Below are 21,005 nucleotides of genomic sequence, written 5' to 3' on the forward strand. Positions count from 1 at the left end.
GTGGGCAAAAAAAAAAAAAAGATATGATCCTAAAGACTAGGCTTATTGTTACTACTAAGGATCTTTCAAAAGTGAAGATCCTATAATCTCGTGTTTATCTGAATCCTTGGGAAACTGCAGATAACTGACAGGATTGTAATCCATGGGGCACATCGACCTGGGTTCAGTTTTCAGAACTCTCATTTTACCTCTCTGAGTTTCTGTTCCCTTATCTTCACACCATATTTTCTATTGCAGATGAAATAAAATCATGTATATTGTTCAGCAAGTGTTTATTCCATCCTGCTCCTTCCCCCAGTTCTGGACTCACCTTTACCTGCATTGTTGAGAATGGTTTCTGATTACCAAGCAGCATTAGGAAAAGAACTTTAAGGAGGGAGGCCATGTGTCTCCTCATTCTCTTTGTCCTCACATCCCATACTCATGTCACTTCATCCACCAAAACTGCAGAGGACAGTCCTAGTAGTCAGACAAATAGTGTTTGAGATGTGGCTCCCAAACTGCTTCACTTCACTGAGCCTCAGTTTCCTCATTTATGGAAAGAATAATCCCACCTCTTCTGGGATTCCAACAGGCAAGAGAAGCAGCAGATCTAGCCCACCAACACATAAGTGCTCCATCAGAGGTAGTAGTGGTTGGTTGCAGGTGGCTCTAACACCATTAGAATCTTCACAGCAGATCAGTTGTGGGAAGATGTGATTAAACAGGGTCTTCATGAGCCTTTTCTGTTGGATTAGACAAAGGATTTTTTGTTTGTAGGTTTTATGTTCTAAGTGACTCAGTTGATTAAATTTCCAAGCTCAGAGTTGCCTTTGGTTCTATAATGTATATAGGATGCCCTTTAGACTACAGAGTGCATCGCTTATGGAGGGGTTTCTGGGATTGTGGAATCTGAGAGTGAGTAGCCTTGTGTGGTGCAGTGACCATGGGCCAACCAGAAAGCAGAGGCATTTCTGAGACTTCTGAGGGGCAGCTCTTTGTTTTGAGGCCAGATTGCTAAGCCAGTCTACACAAAGAGAGCTCTCGGCCCTTTTCTTTCATGGGTGTTAGTGTCATGGAGGTAAGTGTCTTCTCTCACCTAGTTTCTAATCCATGAAAGGTCTGAATACTAAATATTTATCATAATATTCTTGGGAAGAAAATCAAGTTGCTCAGTTCTACCTAAATGTTAAATAATCCTTGGGGAGAGTGGAAACATTAGTGAGATAGATAATGTGGGCTCATATATAATGAAGTCAGGGAAAGGTCTAGAATTGTTGTTTTACCTTTTTTCTTATAGATCTGGGAAGCCAAAAAAATCCCTAAGGCTCACATTTATATCTGCATATAACATGCCCTCATCAGAACACACACAGTATTTCAATCAGTGGCTATATCTTAAAAGTTGCTACAGAACCTGAAGCAGGGAGCACTTCCATTGTCAGGTGATAAAGGTGGCAGAGTGGGGTGAAGGAAGTGTCCTGTGACAGCGTGCTCTGCTACAGGGCACCACTCACGTGACCGTCTCAGCAGCACACATGTGTACAAATTGGTGGGGAGCCGTCTGAGTTCCAGCTTCTTCAGCACCATCTGCCATAAATGTTTGTTACATCTTGTGCTATATAGTATTAATGAACTCAAAAAAGTCACATATATATACATATCTGTTTTCTAAATTGCCCTGTATATGTGTACCTTCCTCTCATTCAAAACACTAAGCTAGCAAGACAACTGTCTGTGCTCTTCAAAAATGTCCTTGTAAGAGACAAAAAAGAACCAGGAATTGTTCCTCCTTAAAGACTATGGGCAACTAAAATGTAGTATCTTGGACAGGGTCTTGGGATCAGGGGTGGAGGTAAGGGATGGACATTAAAAGTGTTACCGATACGAAACATTACTAGAACAACTGGCAGACTTTAAATGTAGGCTGTGAGTTAGATGATAGTATTACATCAGTGTTAAATTGCTAAAATTTTATCAGTGCACTGCAGTTACAGATGGGAATGTCTTTATTTAAAAAATACTTGCTAAAATATTGGGATGTAAGGGGCATGACATATGCAATTTACTCTGCAATGTTTCAGAAAAAAATATTATAGACAGAGATATGAAGCATATGTGGCCAAATATTAACAATGGGTGAAACTAAATAAGGGTGTACGAAAGTCATTTGTATTATTCTTGCCACTCTTCGGCACTGTAAGTTTAAAAATAAACTGCTTCCATGAATGTAATACGGTGAAACATCTTGGCATCGTCTGTTTACTTTTCAGTTAACTAGATAATTCTATGTGACACAAAAATAGATTGTGCCTGGCTTACTGTGGTATTCACATGCCCATCATGGAGCCGATACTCAGTTGTGAAGATGCTACCACAGCCTTGCCTTCTTTCCTGTGGAACCACAGCAGCATTACTTACCCAGGAATCTGTTGATGAGTCTCTCCTGAGCAAGCCCTGTCAATCATTTCGTGGCAGTGTCTGGCCTCATTGACCAGATAGTCGTGGTACCTGAGAACCAAGTGAGAAACACTTTCCCACTGACTGACTGACACTCCTGCATTCCAGAAGATGCTATCTCTGAAGACTATTGACTGTGTTGTAATCAACCAATAATCCATCAAATATTCACAAGAGAACCCCTACATCTTTGTGGTGCCCCACTGTGTCCTTTCAGATATCATCAATCATCCCTTGAAACTAGAGAACACTTACTAAGAACATTCTTGTTAAATGAGTGAAAACAAAGACAGGTATATCTTTGATACTAGATTCTCTGAATCTGAAACTTCTTAGAATGCATTTGGTAGATAACTGACTGTCCTAAACTTTACTGACACTGGACTGAAAAATAAACCCTTGGGATTAAAAAATACATGAAGATGGAACTGGATAAGCCCATCAGCCAAGCTGATTTCAGTATCTTAGGAGGCAATAGCAGCGTAGAGTAGAACAACGTGGGTTTTAGATGTCAGCTAGATTTTGATTCAAATTCCAGCACCTCCTTAACAACCTCTGTGAATTAAGGTAAATAACATAATTTCTTTCAGGACCAGTTCCATTAGCTAAATAATAGAGATAATAATACCTTTCTTATATTATAATGTTGCTGTGAAGACCCATCAGTGCCAACTCCCATAGAAGTCTTGGCTCTGTAAATGGTAGCTCTTATTATCTTCAGCAAGAGGGTGCAGGGGCCGCATCTGAGAGGGGATTTTAATCACGTTTCTTCCACTAACACAGAGCTCCCTAAAGGCCTGGTGACCACAAATGAAGCCTTAACCCAAAGACAGTAGAGTCTTTGAAAGGAACAGAATTAAAGTAGGGTCTGTCCTTTCATGATGGGGTACAAAGACGCTATTAGTCAATTCAGCAAATATGTCCTCTGTAAATCAGCTCAAGGCATTTGGAGAGATGACTTTGAAGTGGCACGCTGGTGAGGTCCAAAGGGGAGCTGAAAACTTAAGTGTTTCTACCTGGGCCACACCATCTAGGAAATAACCCAGCAGAAGTGTGCAGGGAACCAATTACTGCCCTCCTAGAGTTGATCTCAGCTGTCTATATATGGTTATAGATTTCCCAGACCTGTTTCAAATGAATTTTCAGAAAGCCCGTGAGTATTGCAAGTTTTCGAGCATCTAAAAAAGGGTTGCTCTCTAGGGTGTGTGCATTATTGGAGGGATGGTGAAGGACCAGGAATCTCATAATATTCCATTGGTTCAAATCCTCTGTCAATATTTAAATATGTATTTATGGCTGTGTCAGTAAGTTGTGGCACATGGATTCTTCATTGTAGTGTGGGGGCTTCTCTTTAGTTGTGGCATGTGGACTCTGTAGTTCGTGGTGCTTGGACTTAGTTGCCTCATGGCATGTGGGATCTCAGTTCCCCAACCAGGGATCCCCTGCATTGGAAGGTAGATTCTTAACCCCTGGACCACCAGGGAAGGCCCTCTGACAATATTTAGTACATATCTTTTTTTTTTTTTATTGGGGAAGAGAGCATCATTGCAGGTTACATGGCTTTGGATTTAAACAGGTAGGCTTGGGTTTTAAATTTTGATTCTGTGATACATGGACTATGTGAATTTGGGGAAGTTACTTAATTTCCCAGAGCTCAGTTTCCCCATCAATAAAGAGTAATATCCACTTTTCTGTTTTGCTGCAAGGCTTCAATGAGCTCATACATGCCAAAGGTCCTTGCACAGTGGTTACTCAATAAATCTCAGCTCTCTTGTACACTGAGTATTATGGGGGCTGAATGAAACAATCCTTTCCTTCCTCCCAGCTGAAAGCCAAGACGGCACTGGCTTATTTAAGCATGAAAACATCAGTGTGCCCCATTTATAAGGTGGTTTTGCCCTAGGAAACTGATACGAAGGAATCGACATCTGCAGCAGTTGCTTCTGCCCAAGTGGCTGCAGCTCTGCACACAGGAGCTGGGGCTGGCAATGAGCCGCTGCTCGCAACATAAGCTCTGGGAATTCACGCCGTTGGCTCTACAGACTTCAGTCTCCACTGGGCTGGCAGTCTCTGTGCTGAACTTGGGCATCAGCCAACATCTGAGCTCTAGCCTTAAGTGAGATTGGCTTCAGAGTGTCAGGACCTGTCTTGGGGGAGAGTAGGATTTTTCTCTTACTGGTATGGAATGTCAGATTCTGGCTTTAACAAATTCAGTGTACGTGAAGCAATACCATCCCCCAATTTATACCTATTGTGTCTAAGTAATTAGCACCTTTCATTCTCAGAGGTGACCCATTTTGGATAACAAATTATGTAGACACAACCATACTCATAGACATGCGAGTGAAAGCAAGGTGGCTGGGCATGATTCAAGGGCCACGAAAAATTAAAAAAATAAGTTTTAGGGAATTAAAATTTGATTTTCAGCACTGAGGAATTAGAGCTACCAGCATATGAAAGTTTGAGAGAAATAGACTGTGCGTGTGTGTACAGGGAAAGGAAAGTGTGGTGTGCCAGTAGACGTTTGACAAGCAGCTCTCAGGGCACTGGCGCCCTGGTTTGTGTTTTTTTCTGATTTCCATGGTGTAAATACTACGGTCACAGATGATTTCATGCTACAAATGTGATGTTACTGAATGCAGGAGTAAGAAAGAGGTGTGCACAGTAAGTTCTCCTGAGCTGGTATGAGCTGGTTCCCATGCACCAGTGGAAAATGGGGATTTAACATGAACTTTGAATACTTCTGTGATGTTTCACTTTTTACAATATTCATGTATAACTTTCATAATAACAAATCCTGCATATATGTAGTATATGTACATGATATATATACATATACACACAAACACACACGCACTTACATATTGGGTTGGCTAAAAAAATTTGTTTGGGTTTTTCTATAAGATCGTACCAGAAACCTGAAAAATTTTTTTGGTCAACCCAACGTATCTGTGTGAGAGTTAGTCTTAACAGTCTTCCTAAAGTTTTTAGTAAATTTGAGCGAATGCACTTGAGTGTGTAACACACCGAGGGGCTCTCATAAATCCGGTTGCCACAGGGTTTCATAATTTCATAATTGTCATAAACTGCCACGATTTTGGAGAAGTCAATGGCACCCCACTCCAGTACTCTTGCCTGGAAAATCCCATGGACAGGGAGCCTGGTAGGCTGCAGTCCATGGGGTCACTAAGAGTTGGACACGACTGAGCGACTTCACTTTCACTTTTCACTTTCATGCATTGGAGAAGGAAATGGAAACCCACTCCAGTGTTCTTTCCTGGAGAGTCCCAGGGACAGTGGAGCCTGGTGGGCTGCCGTCTATGGGGTTGCACAGAGTCGGACACGACTGAAGCAACTTAGCAGCAGCAGCCATGATTTACCTTGCTAGCCCACATCTGGTACCTAAAACCCGTGGCTTCCATGTTGTGATGGAAGCTAAACGGACAGTGGGAAACTGCTTTGAGGTCGCGAATGTGAAATGAGATCTAACCTCAGGTAGGGAGAAAAAGAAGTTCAAGTTCAAATGACGAGTGGACACAATGGGAGGACAGAAGTGTAAAGTTGCCGTTTATCAACTTTGCTTTCTACACTGAAGTGTCTCCAGCAGGTCCTTAAGAGAGTGGGAGGGGAGTGAGGAAGAAACAGTCTGTACTTGCATTTATTGATGCAGCGCCTGCTGGTCACACTGCAACTCGATACAAACAGCCCGGCAGAGAGTGGGGCCCTGACTCTTGTTCTCATCAATGTAAACACAACATTAATATTGAAGATTCAAGAAAATGGGTAAAAAGTCCAGTTTCCCCTCAGTCTGTGTGATGGTGAAGGTGCTGGCCTACCCTTGGATGGGTCCCCAAGGGAGCCTGAGGTCATGACCTTGGCCCAGCCGCTGCAAAGCAGACAGGAACACAGAGGAGCCCCACACATTCTTCCCAAAGTTCTCCCAACGGGCTCATGAATCTTCAGGACTGAATAATGAAAGTTCTTCTAAAGGCCTGAGAGGTTCATACCTTTCACGTGCACAGAAACCATCCATTTAAAGCCCTGTCCCCGTGACTCAGTCACTGCCCAAAGAAAATGAGACCAGCTGTACAATAGCTGGTCTTTGCACTCCCACAGTCCTCTGTAGCCCCCGGATTCTGAACAGTTGGGATTTAAGGTCATGGGGCCTTGAGGACCATCCTGAAGAAGGCTACCCATGTTTAAACAATGGTTGAAGACTCTTGTCTTCTTGGTTGAGCCACTGCTGATCAAGGGATGTTAGCTGAGGCAGCTGGTTTTCCTTCGGAGCCTTAAAGAATCAGGTTTTCTATTTGGGATTCCCAGACTCAAAACAAACAAACAACCCCCCCCCCCCCTCAACCACCACCGAAACAAAACAAGAGTGACCTTGAGGATAAGGAGCCAACTGATCCTACCTCCAGGTCCTGTCAAGTACAATGTCAAGTACAATAGTTCGATCATGGGCGTTGCCCTCCTTTTGGATACGTGGTTAAACTGTAGGGCGAAGAAGAACGTTTTCTCTGATAAAGAGACATTTTTGCTTTTATTTCCTGGGATGGATAACCCCCAACACCCTGCCTTCCCTTTAAAAAAAGAAAAGAAAAAGGAAAAAAAACAATGAAAACATCCCAAAGACCTGGCTGTGTGGCTTTGTGGAAGGATAACCCCTTTGCTCCCTCTCACCCTCCGTGTCCCGTTCTTGGAGAGACTGCGTAGATGGGTGATTTCCCCTGCTCTGGGAATGACGGATCATGGGCCAGAGCGGGGTTGGCCGGATCCTTGTCCCAGATCTCCATAATGAGGGCAGCTTAGTTGGGCCAAAGAGACAAATAAAAAACCAAAACGGTGATGCTCAATTTGAGTTTGAAGGCTGGGCCCCAAACAGCAAGTGGCTTTCCCCACCCTGCAGAACATCTGTTGCTCATGGTGGGCTTCCTGGTGCTAGCTGTTGTTCTCGGCCGTGAGATATTTGAGGGCAGCAAAGCCATAGCGGCGGGACATGTCCTGCTGAAACTCTTCCTTCAGGGTTTTGAGACAGATGCGGTATTGCTTGTTGGACCGGAACTTGGTGATGTCGAAGCTGGGGGCGTGAGGCATGTGGATCATGTATGCATTGGGCAGCACGATGAATTCATACTCCTGGAAGCAGACAAGAGCCGACTGAGACCCTCAGAGTTCCCCAGTGATGTACAATGAGCACCCAAGCAGACAGCTACTTGACTAAACAAAGGAATGAAGTCGTGTATGACACCAGTACCAGGGCAGCACCATGGACAGCATCACCACGTGGATGAGGGCAGTTAGTTCAAGGTTGTCTCCATGATCCTGAGTACATTATTTGGCTTCTCTGAGCCTTAGTTTTCTCGTCTATAAAGTGAAAGTAATTCTCCTCCCTTGAGACTACTACCACAGTCACACCTACAGTATACAGTCTATAACTGAACTACGAAGGCAGAACTGAGGAGCTCAAAAAGAAACTTACTGGCCACACAAATCCCCCTAAATCTACTATCTGGTCCTTTGGAGAAAAGCTTTGCAGACCTCTGGTTTAACCTATTAGAATTCTGTAGGCGATTTTGAGGCAGGTGCTCAATAAGTATTAGCTGAATGAATGAAAGGGTTTCATGATTAAACACAGCCTGAAAATCACTCCTTTAGTTATGGGTAGAATAGCTGCATCTTATCTGCATGCTTTGCGTCATTTATACGGAATTCCTAGAATGTTCTGTGTCAGTTACATGATTCACAGGCTGAGTGATGAATGGTCATCATTCACTCACTCATCACTCAGTTGAATGAGGATGAAGGGGTGAAATGGTTTGTTCCAGGACACTCAGATGTGCTGGGGACCTGGCTGGGAACCCAACTGTCACCCAAGGGAGGAGAAAGAAAAATGGATTAGGAATCAACAGAGCTGAGAACAAGTACTGTCACATTCTGACTCTAGGACCGTGAGCACATATTGTTCCTTCTTGAGTCCCTGCCTTCTTATCTCCAAGGGCCTTTCAGCTCTGAGGTACAGGCCTCCCCTCCCCACCCCCCTACTGCCCCCACAGTACTGGGGCCATAACATTCTACTCTTCTCACCTGGGCATCCAATTCCATGATGTGAGCCACCTTGTTCCAGCCAAAGCCCACAAACCTCCGGTCGTACTCAGGGCAGTCCCGTCTCACAACAACATACGGCTCGAAATCGGCCTCCCACTCAACCCGGTAAGGCGTGGTGGCAGTCCGCCACTTGGCGAAGTTTGTGGGTGCATGGCCTTTTGTCCAGACATGGTACCTGGGACACAAGGAGAAAAGCCATTGGTGGAGGGGAAGGAAGCAGAGGTTTCCAAATGCTGGTCTGGAGGATGAAGAGGTATATGCTGATATAGTCTTTGTGGTGGGTTGAATTTTTGTCCCCATTCCTCGCCTTTCCCTCCACCCTGGCCAAAGCTATGTTCAAGTCTTGACCCCTAGTATCCGTGAATGCAACCTGTTTGGAGAGAAGATCTTTGCAGATGTAATCAAGTCAAGAGGGTGTCACAGTGGATTGTTGTGGTCTCCAATCCAAAGTCCTTATAAAAGGAGGAAATTTTGGACACAGAGATATGCAGGAGGAACTCCATGTGAAGACGTGGGCAGAGATGAAGTGAGACACCTCCAAGCCAAGGGATGCCAAGGATGCAACCACCAGAAGCTAGAAAGAGGCAAGAAAGAAATCTGCCCTTGAGCCTTTGGAGGAATCAAGGAACTACCAACAACACCTCGATTTTGGACTTCTGGTTTGCAGAATGGTGAGGATAAGTTTCTGTCATTTTAAGCCACCCAGTTTGTAGTACTTTGCTATAGCAACAAAAGTGAAAATTGCTCCGTCATGTCTGACTCTCTGCAACCCCATGGACTATACAGTCTATGGAATTCTCCAGGCCAGAATACTGGAGTGGGTAGCTGTTCCCTTCTCCAGGGATCTTCTCAGTCCACGGATTGAACCCAGGTCTCCTACACTGCAGGCAGATTCTTTACCAACTGAGCCACCAGGGAAACCCGAGAATACTGGAGTGGGTAGCTGATCCCTCCTCCAGTGGATCTGCCCGACCCAGGAATCGAATCAGGGTCTCCTGCATTGCAGGCGGATTCTTTACCAGTTGAGCTACCAGGGAAGCCCTACAGCAACAGAGACAGCCCCTTACTTTTTTTTTTTTTTTAGCGTTAGAGTGGTTGAGCAGCTTGACCAAGACCACGTAATTAATGTTGAAATATATTTTCCCTGAATTCCTAGTTTTTTTGTTTGTTTTTTTTCTACCCTTGTGCTCATGTGCTCAGCCGTGTCTGACTCTTTGAGATCCCATGGACTATAGTCCGCCAGGCTCCCCTGTCCTCGGGATTTTCCAGGCAGGAATGGTGGAGTGGGTTGCCATTTCCTCCTCCAGCAAATCTTCCTGACACAAGGATCAAACCTGTGTCTCTGTGTCTCCTGCATTGCACACACATTCCTTACTGCTGTGCCACTGGGGAAGCCCCTTGGGTTGGCCAAAAAGTGTATTCAGGGCTTTCCATAACATCTTAAGGAAAACCCTGAATGAACTTGTTGACCAATCCAATACATCCTTCACTAATAAAGAGGCTATCACTATGAAAAGGTACATGACTTTCTGGATTGCTGTCTGTCATTTATATGGAACAGCAGGTTAGTCTGAAACAGGAAGTGGAAGGCAGAAATCTGGGATGACTTTTGGTGACCCTTCCCTAGTACAATGTCCTTCCTCTTGAGGCAGGACCTATGAGCATGATATCACTCCTGCAATTATGTTACATTATATGGCAAAAAGGATTTTTGTAGATGCAGTTATGGTTACTAATCAGTTAACTTGAGACTACGGGAGTGAGCCTGACCTAATCATATGAACCTTTAGATCTGGGTTTGGAAGAAAGCAAAAAGCCACGTGTGAGCTGCCTATGGGGGTCATGTGGCAAAAAGCCTGTGGGTAAATGGTGACCTCAGTCCTCCAATCACAAGGAAAAGAATCCTGTCAGCAAGCAGTGTGCCTGGAGAACCACACACTCTAGGGACAACTGCAGCCTCCCCCACACTGATTTTAGCCAAATGAGAACCATAAGCAGAGAATCCAGGCATTCCATGCTTGGACCTCTGACCCTCAGAAAATGACTGTGAGATAATAAATTTGTATTGTTTTGAGCTTCTAAACTTGTGGTAATTTGTTATATAGTAATAGAAATGAATGTAACTATGGGTGGCGCTAGTGGTAAAGAACCCACCTGCCAATGCAGGAGACATAAGAGATGCAGGTTCAATCCCTGGGTCGGGAAGATCCCCTGGAGGAGGAAATGGCACCACACTCCAGGATTCTTGCCTAGAGAATCCCATGGACAGAGGAGCCTGGAAGCCTATGGTCCATAAGGTCAAAGAGTTGAACATGACTTAGCAACTGAACAACAACAATAATAATGATAATAAGCTCTAGTAAGCACTTAAGCTGGTTATATTGTCCTACCCTTAATTGTAAGTTCTCATAATATACCCAATATCAAGTTACAAATAGCAGTAGGCAGATCAGGGACGCACACCTAGGCAGCCTGGTTCAAGGGATAGGACCTTTCATCAGGTTAAGGTTTGAGTTAACTATGCTGAGTTACCTCTTTTTGTATCACTGTCATCACACTCTCTGGCCTGTATCTAGAACAAGTAGTCAGTGGGGCCTATACACTAAGTTGAAAGAGAAATCTAAAAACCTGACAGGCACCTAAGACAGAAGCCAGCTAGTGGGGCAGGAATATGTCTCTGGATGCTAAAAGAGATGGGAGCTGAGAGCCAGTGAAGCAGCAGATGGGGCCCGAGGAAAAGAAAATTCTACAAAGAAAAGCTTCAGAAAATGCCCCAGGAAACCTACTGTCACACCGGTAGACAGTGGTCTCCAGAACTTGCTTTCTGAGACCACCACCATTAGTCTCAAAAAAAAAAAAAAAAAAAAAGAAAGAAAAAAACAAAAAGCAGTGATGAAAGACATTTTCTGGGTCCACCTTGTGGGATGCTGCTTAGAAGAAACTCAGGGCACTCTGCATTGAGCAGAGGTTCTCCAGCTGGCATGTGTATCAGAATCCCCTGGAGGACTACTTAACAGTCAGATTGCTGGATTCCACCCCCAGAGTTTCTGATCCAGTAGGGCTGGGGTAGGGCTTGAGACTTGGTGCTTCTAACAAGTTCCCAGGGGGTGCTGATGCTACTGGTCCAGGGACCATGCTCAGAACTGCTGCCCTGGAGGACGGGTAGACCTGAGCATGACTTATTAGTTCAGGTGCTGTTGGGAGCAGATTTCAGTGGCTAGGAGGTTTAAGAGTTCATTTGGAGGGAAGGTGACAAAGCAGTTTCTTGGAAGGAAGGTTTGTAATTCAGCACTTGGCATGATGGCTTGCAAGCTCTTGGCCAGAGCAGCAATCACGGACACAGCAGGCCAACCCCCAGCTCTCCCAGCTCTCAGGCCCTTGGACTTGGCCTTGAAATGAGTTCTTAAATAACCTGGGGATTTGGAAGGAGGGGTGCTTTGGAGACTTGCCAGGTGATCAGCCTTTGGGAAGATCACCTGGAGTAGGAAATGGCAACCCACTTCTGTACTCTTGCCTGAAAAATCCCATGGACAGAGGAACCTGGAGGACCACAGTCCACGGGGTCTCAGAGCCAGGCACCACTGAGTGACTGAGCACACACACAGCCATGAGGCTACGGACTCCAAAGTCTCCACTTCTGCCTGCATTTTCAGACACCGGTAAGTAAATTCAGGACTTGACCAGTGGTCTGATGGCATTTTGATTAAGAGCCCAGGCTCTATGGTTTTTAGACCTGGGCTGAATCCAAGCTCTGTCATGTATTGGCTGTGTCGCTTGGGCTGGTTATGCAGCCTCTCAGAGCCGCAAGTTTATGTGTAAAATGGGGATAGCATATCTATCTCATGGATTTGTTGTGAGGATTAAATGAGCTGATCCCCGTGCCCAGCTCATGCTTTGTTGTTCAGTTGCTAAGTTGTGTCTGACTCTTTGTGACCCCATAGACTGCAGCACACCAGGCTTCCCCATCCTTCACTCCACTCCTCAATTCCTTTATCTGTATGAGAGGTGAAAAGGGAGCTCCTCTGAATTGTTGCATGAATAACCTATCTCATAAAGTTATCTTCACAAAATAATGTTTGCTTGAGAAAACCTTCTAGAAACTTCTAGTAACTTAACAGTGGTATAAAAACCTAAATTATTATTAGGATCTTTTCAGCAAAATTCAGATTGCATAGAAATGTATGTTTTGGGGGGGCTTCCCAGGTAGTGCCAGTGGTAAAGAACCCACCTGCCAGTGTGGGAGACATAAGAGGCATGGGTTTGATCCCTGGGTTGGGAAGATCCCCTGGAGGAGGGCGTGGCAAACTACTCCAGCATTTTATTTTTTTTCCACTCCAGTATTTTCTCCTGGAGAATTCCCAGGGACAGAGGAGCCTGGCAGGCTACAGTCCATATGGTCGCAAAGAGTCGGACACGACTGAAGTGACTGAGCACGCACGTGTTTTTGTTTTTTTTTTTTTAGTTCAAAGGAAGTGTTTATACTGTTTAAAAGGGAGGCCTTTCTTTAAAATGGGAGCAGAAGGTGGGCACGGCTCTCTCTCACAATCAGGAGACCGAGCAGGATTCCTGCTCACCCAGGGGTGCTCCCCTTAATGCTGCAGTCTGTCCCTGGGGACAGAAGCCATCTGCATCTGTGCCATCGTGCAGACTTCCTGGCCCTTTGGACAGGGGGACGGGTAGCTCCTCTGCTATGTTTCTGGAGGACTGAGGATTCTAGGAAGTCAGGGAAATGAGGGATTTGTTTGAAACTGTCACTCGGGCAACAGGACAGACAGCTGCCACACTGCTGTATGCAATCTTGGAGTCACCTGGATGCCTTTAGCTGTTGAAGCTACTACTGCTGCCCATCCCAGGCCTGAGGACCTCAGAGAACAGACCGCTCACAAGAAAAGAAAACGAGAGATGGCCACCACGGCCCTAATGTGACGAAGCCCACTGATCGAACGAGTGAATGGACGAGCAAACCAAAAGGAGAAGTCAGAGTCAGCAGACAGGGGTGGAACATCAGCTGATTAAAGTGGAAAGAGAGAGGCTGACCACCCTACAGACAGGGGCAGCACATCAGCTGATTAAAGTGGAAAGAGAGAGGCTGACCACCCTACAGACAGGGGCAGCACATCAGCTGATTAAAGTGGAAAAGAAAGACGCTGACCACCTTACCCAGCCTTCCTGTCCTTTCCGTCTGGGTACACAGGGCGAACTCCCTCTCTCACATTGGTAAGTTGTGTCCGACTCTTCATGACCCTATGGACTGTAGTCTGCCAGGCTCCTCTGTCCATGGGATTTCCCAGGCAAGAATACTGGTGTGGGTTACCATTTCCTCCTCCAGGGCATCTTCCCACCCAGGGATCAAGCCCAGGTCTCAGGCATTGGCAGGTGATTCTTTACCACTGAGCCACCAGGGAAGCCCTCCAGGTCAATCACATAAAAAGCATACAGCACGTGGGAAGAGAAAGAATTATGCCAAGCACACAGTTTGGGCCAGCAGTGCTTCTGTGGCCTTAAAATGGTCTAATGCCAACGACAACCGTCTAGGCCAGCAGCTCCTCTGGCTTCTGGTTTCCCAGGAGTGAGGACGACTTTGGGCTCCCCCTCTCCCAGGGGGTGGCAATGAGGGCCACTCACCTGAACGTGAAGAGGGTCCCCATGTCTAGCATCGAGAGCAGCTCTGCCTTCGACTTGGGGAAGGAGAGCCGGTAGCGCAGTGTCTCAAACGCGGGGACGATCATGGCCTTCTTGGTGTTGGCGAGGTCCAGCTGGATGACAGACTTCCTGGAGAGAGGGCAGGCAGAGAGACAGGGCCCCTGTAATGGCAGGTAGAGGCTGCCCATGCAAGTGCGTGGAGGTGGCTGGTACAAGGAGGGGTCGTAGAGAAAGCCAGGGGCAGCCTCTCAGTTTAAGCATAAGGGGATCCAAGACCCGGGGGAGGCCTGGAAGCTTGTCCAGCAGCACTCAGGAGCCTGGCTGTCTCTGGGCCAGAAGGCGGAGTCTTTTCGGAGAGAGAGCAGAGGGGCTGCACATTCGCAGTGTGTGCCCCTGTCAGAGCCAAGTGCAAAAGCCAAGAGATCAGGCATCCACAAGGTGTGGAGGCCAGCCTGCTTGCTGGGTCCCCTGGGCTGGCCGCACGCCTGATGCATCACTGGCCACAAGGAGAGCTGGACACGCGCTGATGAGATGATTGCCAACCTGGGCATCTGTGGTCCCATCTCTGGGACTCTTCACTCCTTGGACTCCTTCCGATGCTAAGCCTTCAAACTTGCCTGACACAACATGCCAGAGCTCTGGATCCTGCCATCCTCTCACTCACTCCTGCCTTCTGTCCCTCCGAGACCCAGCTCCTGCCTTCTGGACTTGTCTGCCTGGAGCCAGCTCTGAGGCCATCATTTGAAAGAGAGAAAAGTCACGGTGCATGAGGCTGTAATGAACCACAGATAGGACTTAAAAGCCTGGCTCTTCACCTTAGGTGTCTTGCCATATTTTACAAGTAATTCAGTTTCTCATGACCTCAGGTTCCTCCTCAAAATGGGGCAATAATATCTCCCTGCTGAGCTGCTGTGGAAACTGGATGAGGTACCAGAAACACTAGTACTGCCAGGCGTACCGGGCACATGGCAAACAGTCCCCATTATACTGCAGTGCCGTCCCATTCCCAGGCATCTCTTTGGCCATGGCTGTGATACTGCATGCTGGCTTCCTGCTCAGATTACTGACCCTCGGGTCTCAGGCCAGCCTGGGATGCTCGTTATCTCTGAGACAGAGAAAGAATTCTCCCTTGGAGTAACACGAGGTATTTCGCAAAAATGCTGTAAGGAGCAGTCATCCAGAGCAATACAACTGCTGCTTACTTAAAGTAACTTTACTCAATAGAACTTTGAGCCTGTGTGTGCAGGCCAGGTTGGTCTGCAAGGAGCAGTACCTTGTGTAAGGAAGTAACTTGTGAGCCCAGGCCAGCATGGGACACGAACAGAGAAGCAATCCAAAAAAGAAGAGCAGCAGGGTTCGGTAGCCACAGATGAGGGGGAATCTGGACCAGGTCAAGATAAGGAGGGGTTTCTCGGAACCACTCTTGGTGAAGGGGGTCTCACCAGCTCTCAGTGCAAGAGTGTGGTTGAAATGGACTGGAAGTTGACATGAGAATTCTTCAAGTATCATTTGCAGTTCACTCTATAATTATGTTTCAGTTAAGTATATACCAAATGATATACGACCCTCACATCACTATTTCAAGACAGATTTGTAAAGGATGATGTCAAGATAGAATCTGGGTGAGCTACCCTTGGCCGGTTGGAGGGTCAGAGGTCTGAGTCAGCCTGTTCTGGCCTGCATTCCTCTTGTCTTTCTCTAAGCAATGCCTCTATACTAACACCTAAGGTTCCCTGGCCTGTGACCAGACATTCTCTTTCATATCAACCTTACGCCAGACATTGGCAGACTGGGGGCTTGTTACCTTTCCTCTAGGAAAGATACGTTGTTGTTGTTGTTGTTGAATTGCTAAGTTGTGTCTGACTCTTTGTGACCCCATAGACTGCAGCACACTAGGCTCCTCTGTCCATGGGATTTCCCAAGCAAGAATACTGGAGTGGGTTGCCATTTCCTTCTCCAGGGGATCTTCCCTGCCCAGGAATCGAATGCTCATCTCCTGCTTGGCAGATGGATTCTTTACCACTGAGCAACCTGGGAGACCCAGGAAAGGCATGCATCTTATTTATTGCCACGGGTGTTAGGGATGGGACATATGGGTCTAAAGAATATCCTTGGATCAAAATGGCAAAGCCCCTGGAGGGAGGGAAGATATCCCAGCACTGATGGGTGGTCGCTATTCCTTCAACAGTCACCATGCATTTACTATGTGCCAGGCACTCTGCTTGGAAATACAGAACACCACCTCTAAAGTCTCTTCCTGTCTGATGCTGACATTCTCATCTAAGGTGTTTCAGGATGCTAAAAGCCCAAGGGCAAGGAGCACTAAACTAGGGCTCAAGATCGCACTTGCAGCTAATCATGTGAAGATATGATTGCTGTAGAAATGGAGTGGGAGGCTGGGAGGGCTGAACAACAAAGGGAATGGCGAAGTGTGCACACATACACAATAGTTACAGATGTCTATGAATGTGGGTGTCTCTAGATAAACCTCAAATTGCTGTTACAATTAAGGTTATTATGGAAACCACTTCTTCAAAATTTTTTTAAAAAAAATTTTATTTCTCTGACTGTGCTGTGTCTTAGTTGAGGCATGCAGGATCTTTGATCTTTGTTGCTGCATGGGAGATCTAGTTCCCTGACCAGGGATCAAACCCGGACTCCCAGCACTTGGAGCATGGAGCTTTAGCCACTGGGCCACCAGGGAAGTCTCTAGAAGCCACTTCTTGGAATAGAAGATAATTCTCCTTCTCATGGTCCCTGTACACAGGGGCAGCCCTGAGCTATGCTGCCCTACGTGAAGCCCTGACCAGGTGTTCAGGGGCAGACACTAAGGTTTTAAATCAATTTCTCACTCTTGGAAATCTGAACAGATGCAGAGGCTGGAGACCACAGAGCTCACTTGTGCTAACACCAGGCAGCACTCCAGAGGTTTCTGAATTTCTGCTGCACAGGGGCCCAGAGCTGCCACGGGTTACTTATGGTCTCAAGGACTAGTTTTCTGAATCCTACTTTGATTCCATAAGATAAACCACTCAGCAATTATGCTTCCCCTTTGATTTCTTTTCATTTTAATTAAGCGTCCAGCATTGGTTTCTGTTGCTTGCAACCAAACAACCGATACACTGCAAGATCCATAGTAAGCAGGCCCAGTCAGCAGCAGGCCGCCCAAAAACTGAGTCCTAAGCAAGCTTATTTCCCTCTGCATAGACAGCATGAGATTCTGGAGTGCTTTCTGTAAATTCCATTTAATCTCGCTGAAACACGAAGTGCCACGGAGATGGATTTGTCACTAGATAGGTTCGTTTCAACCTCAGTTCCAGGAGGCTTTCATATCGATGTCCTGAATGGTTATTAAGAAGCTGTTTCAGCAACAAAGTGGTTTCAGGGCGCTGACTCTGAGAACATCTGTGCCCTGAGCTGGTAACGGCAGCCTGGGCTTTCCTGCACCAGTGTATCCAGCCAGCACCTCCCACCTTGGCTGGCCTGCTGACCACCTTGAGTGGCATGGTCTACGGCCACTTTTACTAGAAAGTGAGTCCAGGAGGGGACAGAATGTCTCCAGTGCAGGCTCTTCCAGGAGCAGAGGGGGGATAGTGAAGTGGGAAGGCTGGCCCAGGGCCAAGAGACCTGCGTCCTGGAGCCAGCTCTGACAGGCTGAACAGCTCTGGAGCCTGTCATTCACCTCTCTGAGACTAGTTAATCTAGAGCATTCAAACTGGAGATTTTTTAAAAAACAGTATTTTTACTTATTTGGCTTCACCGGGTCTTAGTTGTGGCACACACAGGCTCTGATTTTCTTGCGGCACGTGGAATCTTTAGTTGCAGCATGTGGGATTTAGTTCCCTGACCAGGGATCGAACCTGGGCCTCCTGCACTGGGAGCAGGGAGTCCTAGCCACTGGACCACCAAGGCAGCCCCTCAGCTGAAGATTTTGGAGGGCAGTCTGGTGCGGTAGCAACTAGGCAGCTTGGTTTCTGGCCCTGACTCCATCACTCCGCTTGGGCAAGTCACTTGGGCCCCTCTGAGTCCAGGGTTCATGCACATGTAAAACATTCTGATGAGAAAAGGCACGCGTTGCATACAGTAACGCTTGGTGCAGCACCTGGTATATCCTAGGCGCTGGCTACTTGATGGTGGCCGCTCCTGATGGTTTGTTTATGTGTCAGTTAGGCTGGGCTGTGGTGCCCAGCTGGTTGGTCAAATAATCCGCCAGATGTTGCTGTGAAGGTATCTCATGGATGTGATTAACATTTAGGATCAAGTAAAAACCCTTACCCTTGATAATGTGGGTGGGCTTCGTCCAAGCAGTTGAAGGCCTTAAGAGCAAAAATTGAGCTTTACTGGGAAAGAAGGAATTCTACCCACAAACTGTAGAACAGGAATCCTGCCTGCATCTCCAGCCTGCTGGTCTGCTCTCTGAATTTCAGACTTGCCACCATCACAGTTCCTTAAAGTCACTATCCAGCCATCTAATCACCCTATGGTTCTGTTTCTCTGAAAAATCCTGACTGGCCCACTTGCCTTTGCCCATGACCCCTTCAAAATTACTCACAAGCCTACTAGAATGTTTTGGGCATGCAGAACTCTTAAAAGGCACCTGAGTTATCTACAGCAGCAATTCAGAATCTTGCTGGTATAACAGAGCACCCAGGAAACACAGTGACTTGGAAGCAGCCAGCAGCAGGTTCAGGCCTTGCCTGTCACCCTCCTGTGACCTTGGGGACCTTGTAGTCACAGCCTTCCCATCTGTAGAATGGACATGATGTTCTCATCAGTCGGAGCTGCTGTGAGGATGAAGTGAAACCATCGCTCTAGAGACATTCTAGAATAACTGAGTAACAAATGAGCTAGTGTTCTCTTCAGGTTCAGCTTCCCGGTGGGTCTGGAGCAAGTGAGGGGGTGAGAGCAGAGGGCTCAGGAAAGGCCACCAACTGCTTAAACCAGGGTCCTTTTCTGGCTTGCCAGCCTGCTTGTCTGTGGAAACAGAGTTGATTTGATTTCGGTCTGTGCCAGCTCCCTGAGCCCTCTTTCACGTCACAAATAATTCAAGTGTTCCCGACAGAGTCCATTCATCCCATCCAGCCTGGCCCAGCTGACCTGCTGGGAGACTGTGAGCCGCCACTGTCTTCCAAGTCCCCTGTGTCCTCACCTGGGCGTCTTTTCCCCACAGCCTCTCGTGTTAGTTCGCTCAAGTATGCGAACTGTGCACAGACTGTGTTGCTCCCACTTGCTAAAACTGGTGACTGGTGGGGATGGGGAGGGGATGTGAGAGTAGCAAGGTTCCCTAAGCCGGTCGAGGGGGTGGAGGGGGGCAGAGACTGTAGGCTTTCATGGGGCTCAGCGTTATGTCAAACAATAGCACGAAAGGGTAGACTTTCTACTGTAGGTAGATGGGCTTGCTGGGGCTTAAAATGACCAAACTCCAGGACTGATCCTGGTAGTTGACTGCGTGTATACCCACCCCCCCGCCACCCCTCACCCCTTCTCTTTATAACTCCATCCTCCATCCTAGAGGCAGGCATCTGTCATCAGGAAAACAGCCCAGGTTTCTGACATGAGGAGATGATGGGAAAGAGTCTCAGAGAAATTAGAATCAGGGATACACTGTGGGTTCTAATGCAGTAAAGATGAGGGCTCTGAGGCTGAGGGCTTCGGTTTGCACCCCAGCTGATTACTTAACCTCTTTGTCTTGCGGTTTCTGTCTGTAAGATGGGGATGGTGATCCCAACGTTGATCTCAGAGGGTGCTGGTGAGCACTGAGCTGGTGAGCATTGAGTGCTCAGCCTGTGCCTGGCAGATGACAAGCTGTGGTGTGCACTGCTCATCAGCATGGGCACCTGTCCTCTTTTTATGCTGGCCTGCCCACAGCCTGGCACCCACCCTGGATCTTCCCATTTTGCTCTGTCATTGGTTCATTTCCTGGCTCGTTGCACCCTGTACCAGGCGCTGCTGAAACACCTGGGCTACACTGGTAAACAGAACGGGCCGACATCCCTGCCCTTGTGGAGCTGACATTTTGTGGTCGGGGGACAGATGAGAACAGAGTGAACGGCATGGCATGTTGGAGAGTGAGAACTGCTGAGAGAGAATGGCGCTGGGTGAGGGATGTTAGGAATGCCAGAGGTGGGAATGGGTTGTGGTTTTAAATAAGGTGGTCCAGGCAGGCCTCACAGAGAAGGGGATGTTTAAACAAACGGCTGGAGGAGGTGAGGGAGCACGCCGCATGGTGACCTGGGGTAAGAGCTTTCTGGGTTAAGGAAACAGCCAGTGCAAAGGCCCACCTGAGAAAAGCACAGTAAGGAGCAGAGGGGGTTCCTAGAACGGGGACTGGAGAGGCACCTGCAGATTACACGGGGTTCACAGACCACCGAAGGGTGCAGTGGGCAAATGAACCCCTGCCCCCAAGGCCAGCCATCTCCCAATCCCAGGAACCTGCAGATAGTGACCTTCCAGGGCAAAAGCGATGCTGCAAATGTGATTAAGGATGCTGAGACAGGAGGGTTATCTTGGATTACTCAGGTGGACTCATTTTAACAGTGAGGATCCTTGTAAGAGGGAGGTAAGGGAAGGAAATGGCAACCCACTCCAGTATTCTTGCCTGAAGAATCCCATGGACAGATTAGCCTGGCAGGCTACAGTCCATGGGGTCATAAAGAGTCAGACACACTTGAGCGGATAAGGCACACACACACATACATGAGAGTCAGAGAAGAAGGCGGGATGATGCAAGCAGAGGCTGAAGTGATGCGGACACAAGTCAAAGAATGTGGGTAGGCCTCCAGGGAGCAAGAAAACAGCTTTTCCTCTAGGGCCCC

The 21,005-nt window shown here is 47.2% G+C and overlaps 1 protein-coding gene across 4 annotated transcripts in view; it reads right to left on the reverse strand.

Annotated features, from left to right (window-relative positions):
* Positions 1–5,993: 5,993 nt before the first annotated feature.
* Positions 5,994–21,005, reverse strand: part of LARGE1 (LARGE xylosyl- and glucuronyltransferase 1) — a 606,971-nt gene continuing 591,959 nt past the window's right edge. For all 4 annotated transcript variants that reach the window (XM_052639332.1, XM_052639333.1, XM_052639334.1 and 1 more), the window contains exons 13-15: positions 14,173–14,319; positions 8,527–8,722; positions 5,994–7,578 (exon numbers count right to left, since the gene is read on the reverse strand). In XM_052639332.1, coding sequence (XP_052495292.1) covers positions 7,381–7,578; positions 8,527–8,722; positions 14,173–14,319 — 541 coding nt within the window. In that variant the 3' untranslated portion in view covers positions 5,994–7,380. The remainder of the gene's footprint in view (positions 7,579–8,526; positions 8,723–14,172; positions 14,320–21,005) is intronic.

The sequence above is a fragment of the Budorcas taxicolor genome, chromosome 5 (assembly GCF_023091745.1).
Source record: "Budorcas taxicolor isolate Tak-1 chromosome 5, Takin1.1, whole genome shotgun sequence".
Classification (NCBI taxonomy): domain Eukaryota; kingdom Metazoa; phylum Chordata; class Mammalia; order Artiodactyla; family Bovidae; genus Budorcas; species Budorcas taxicolor.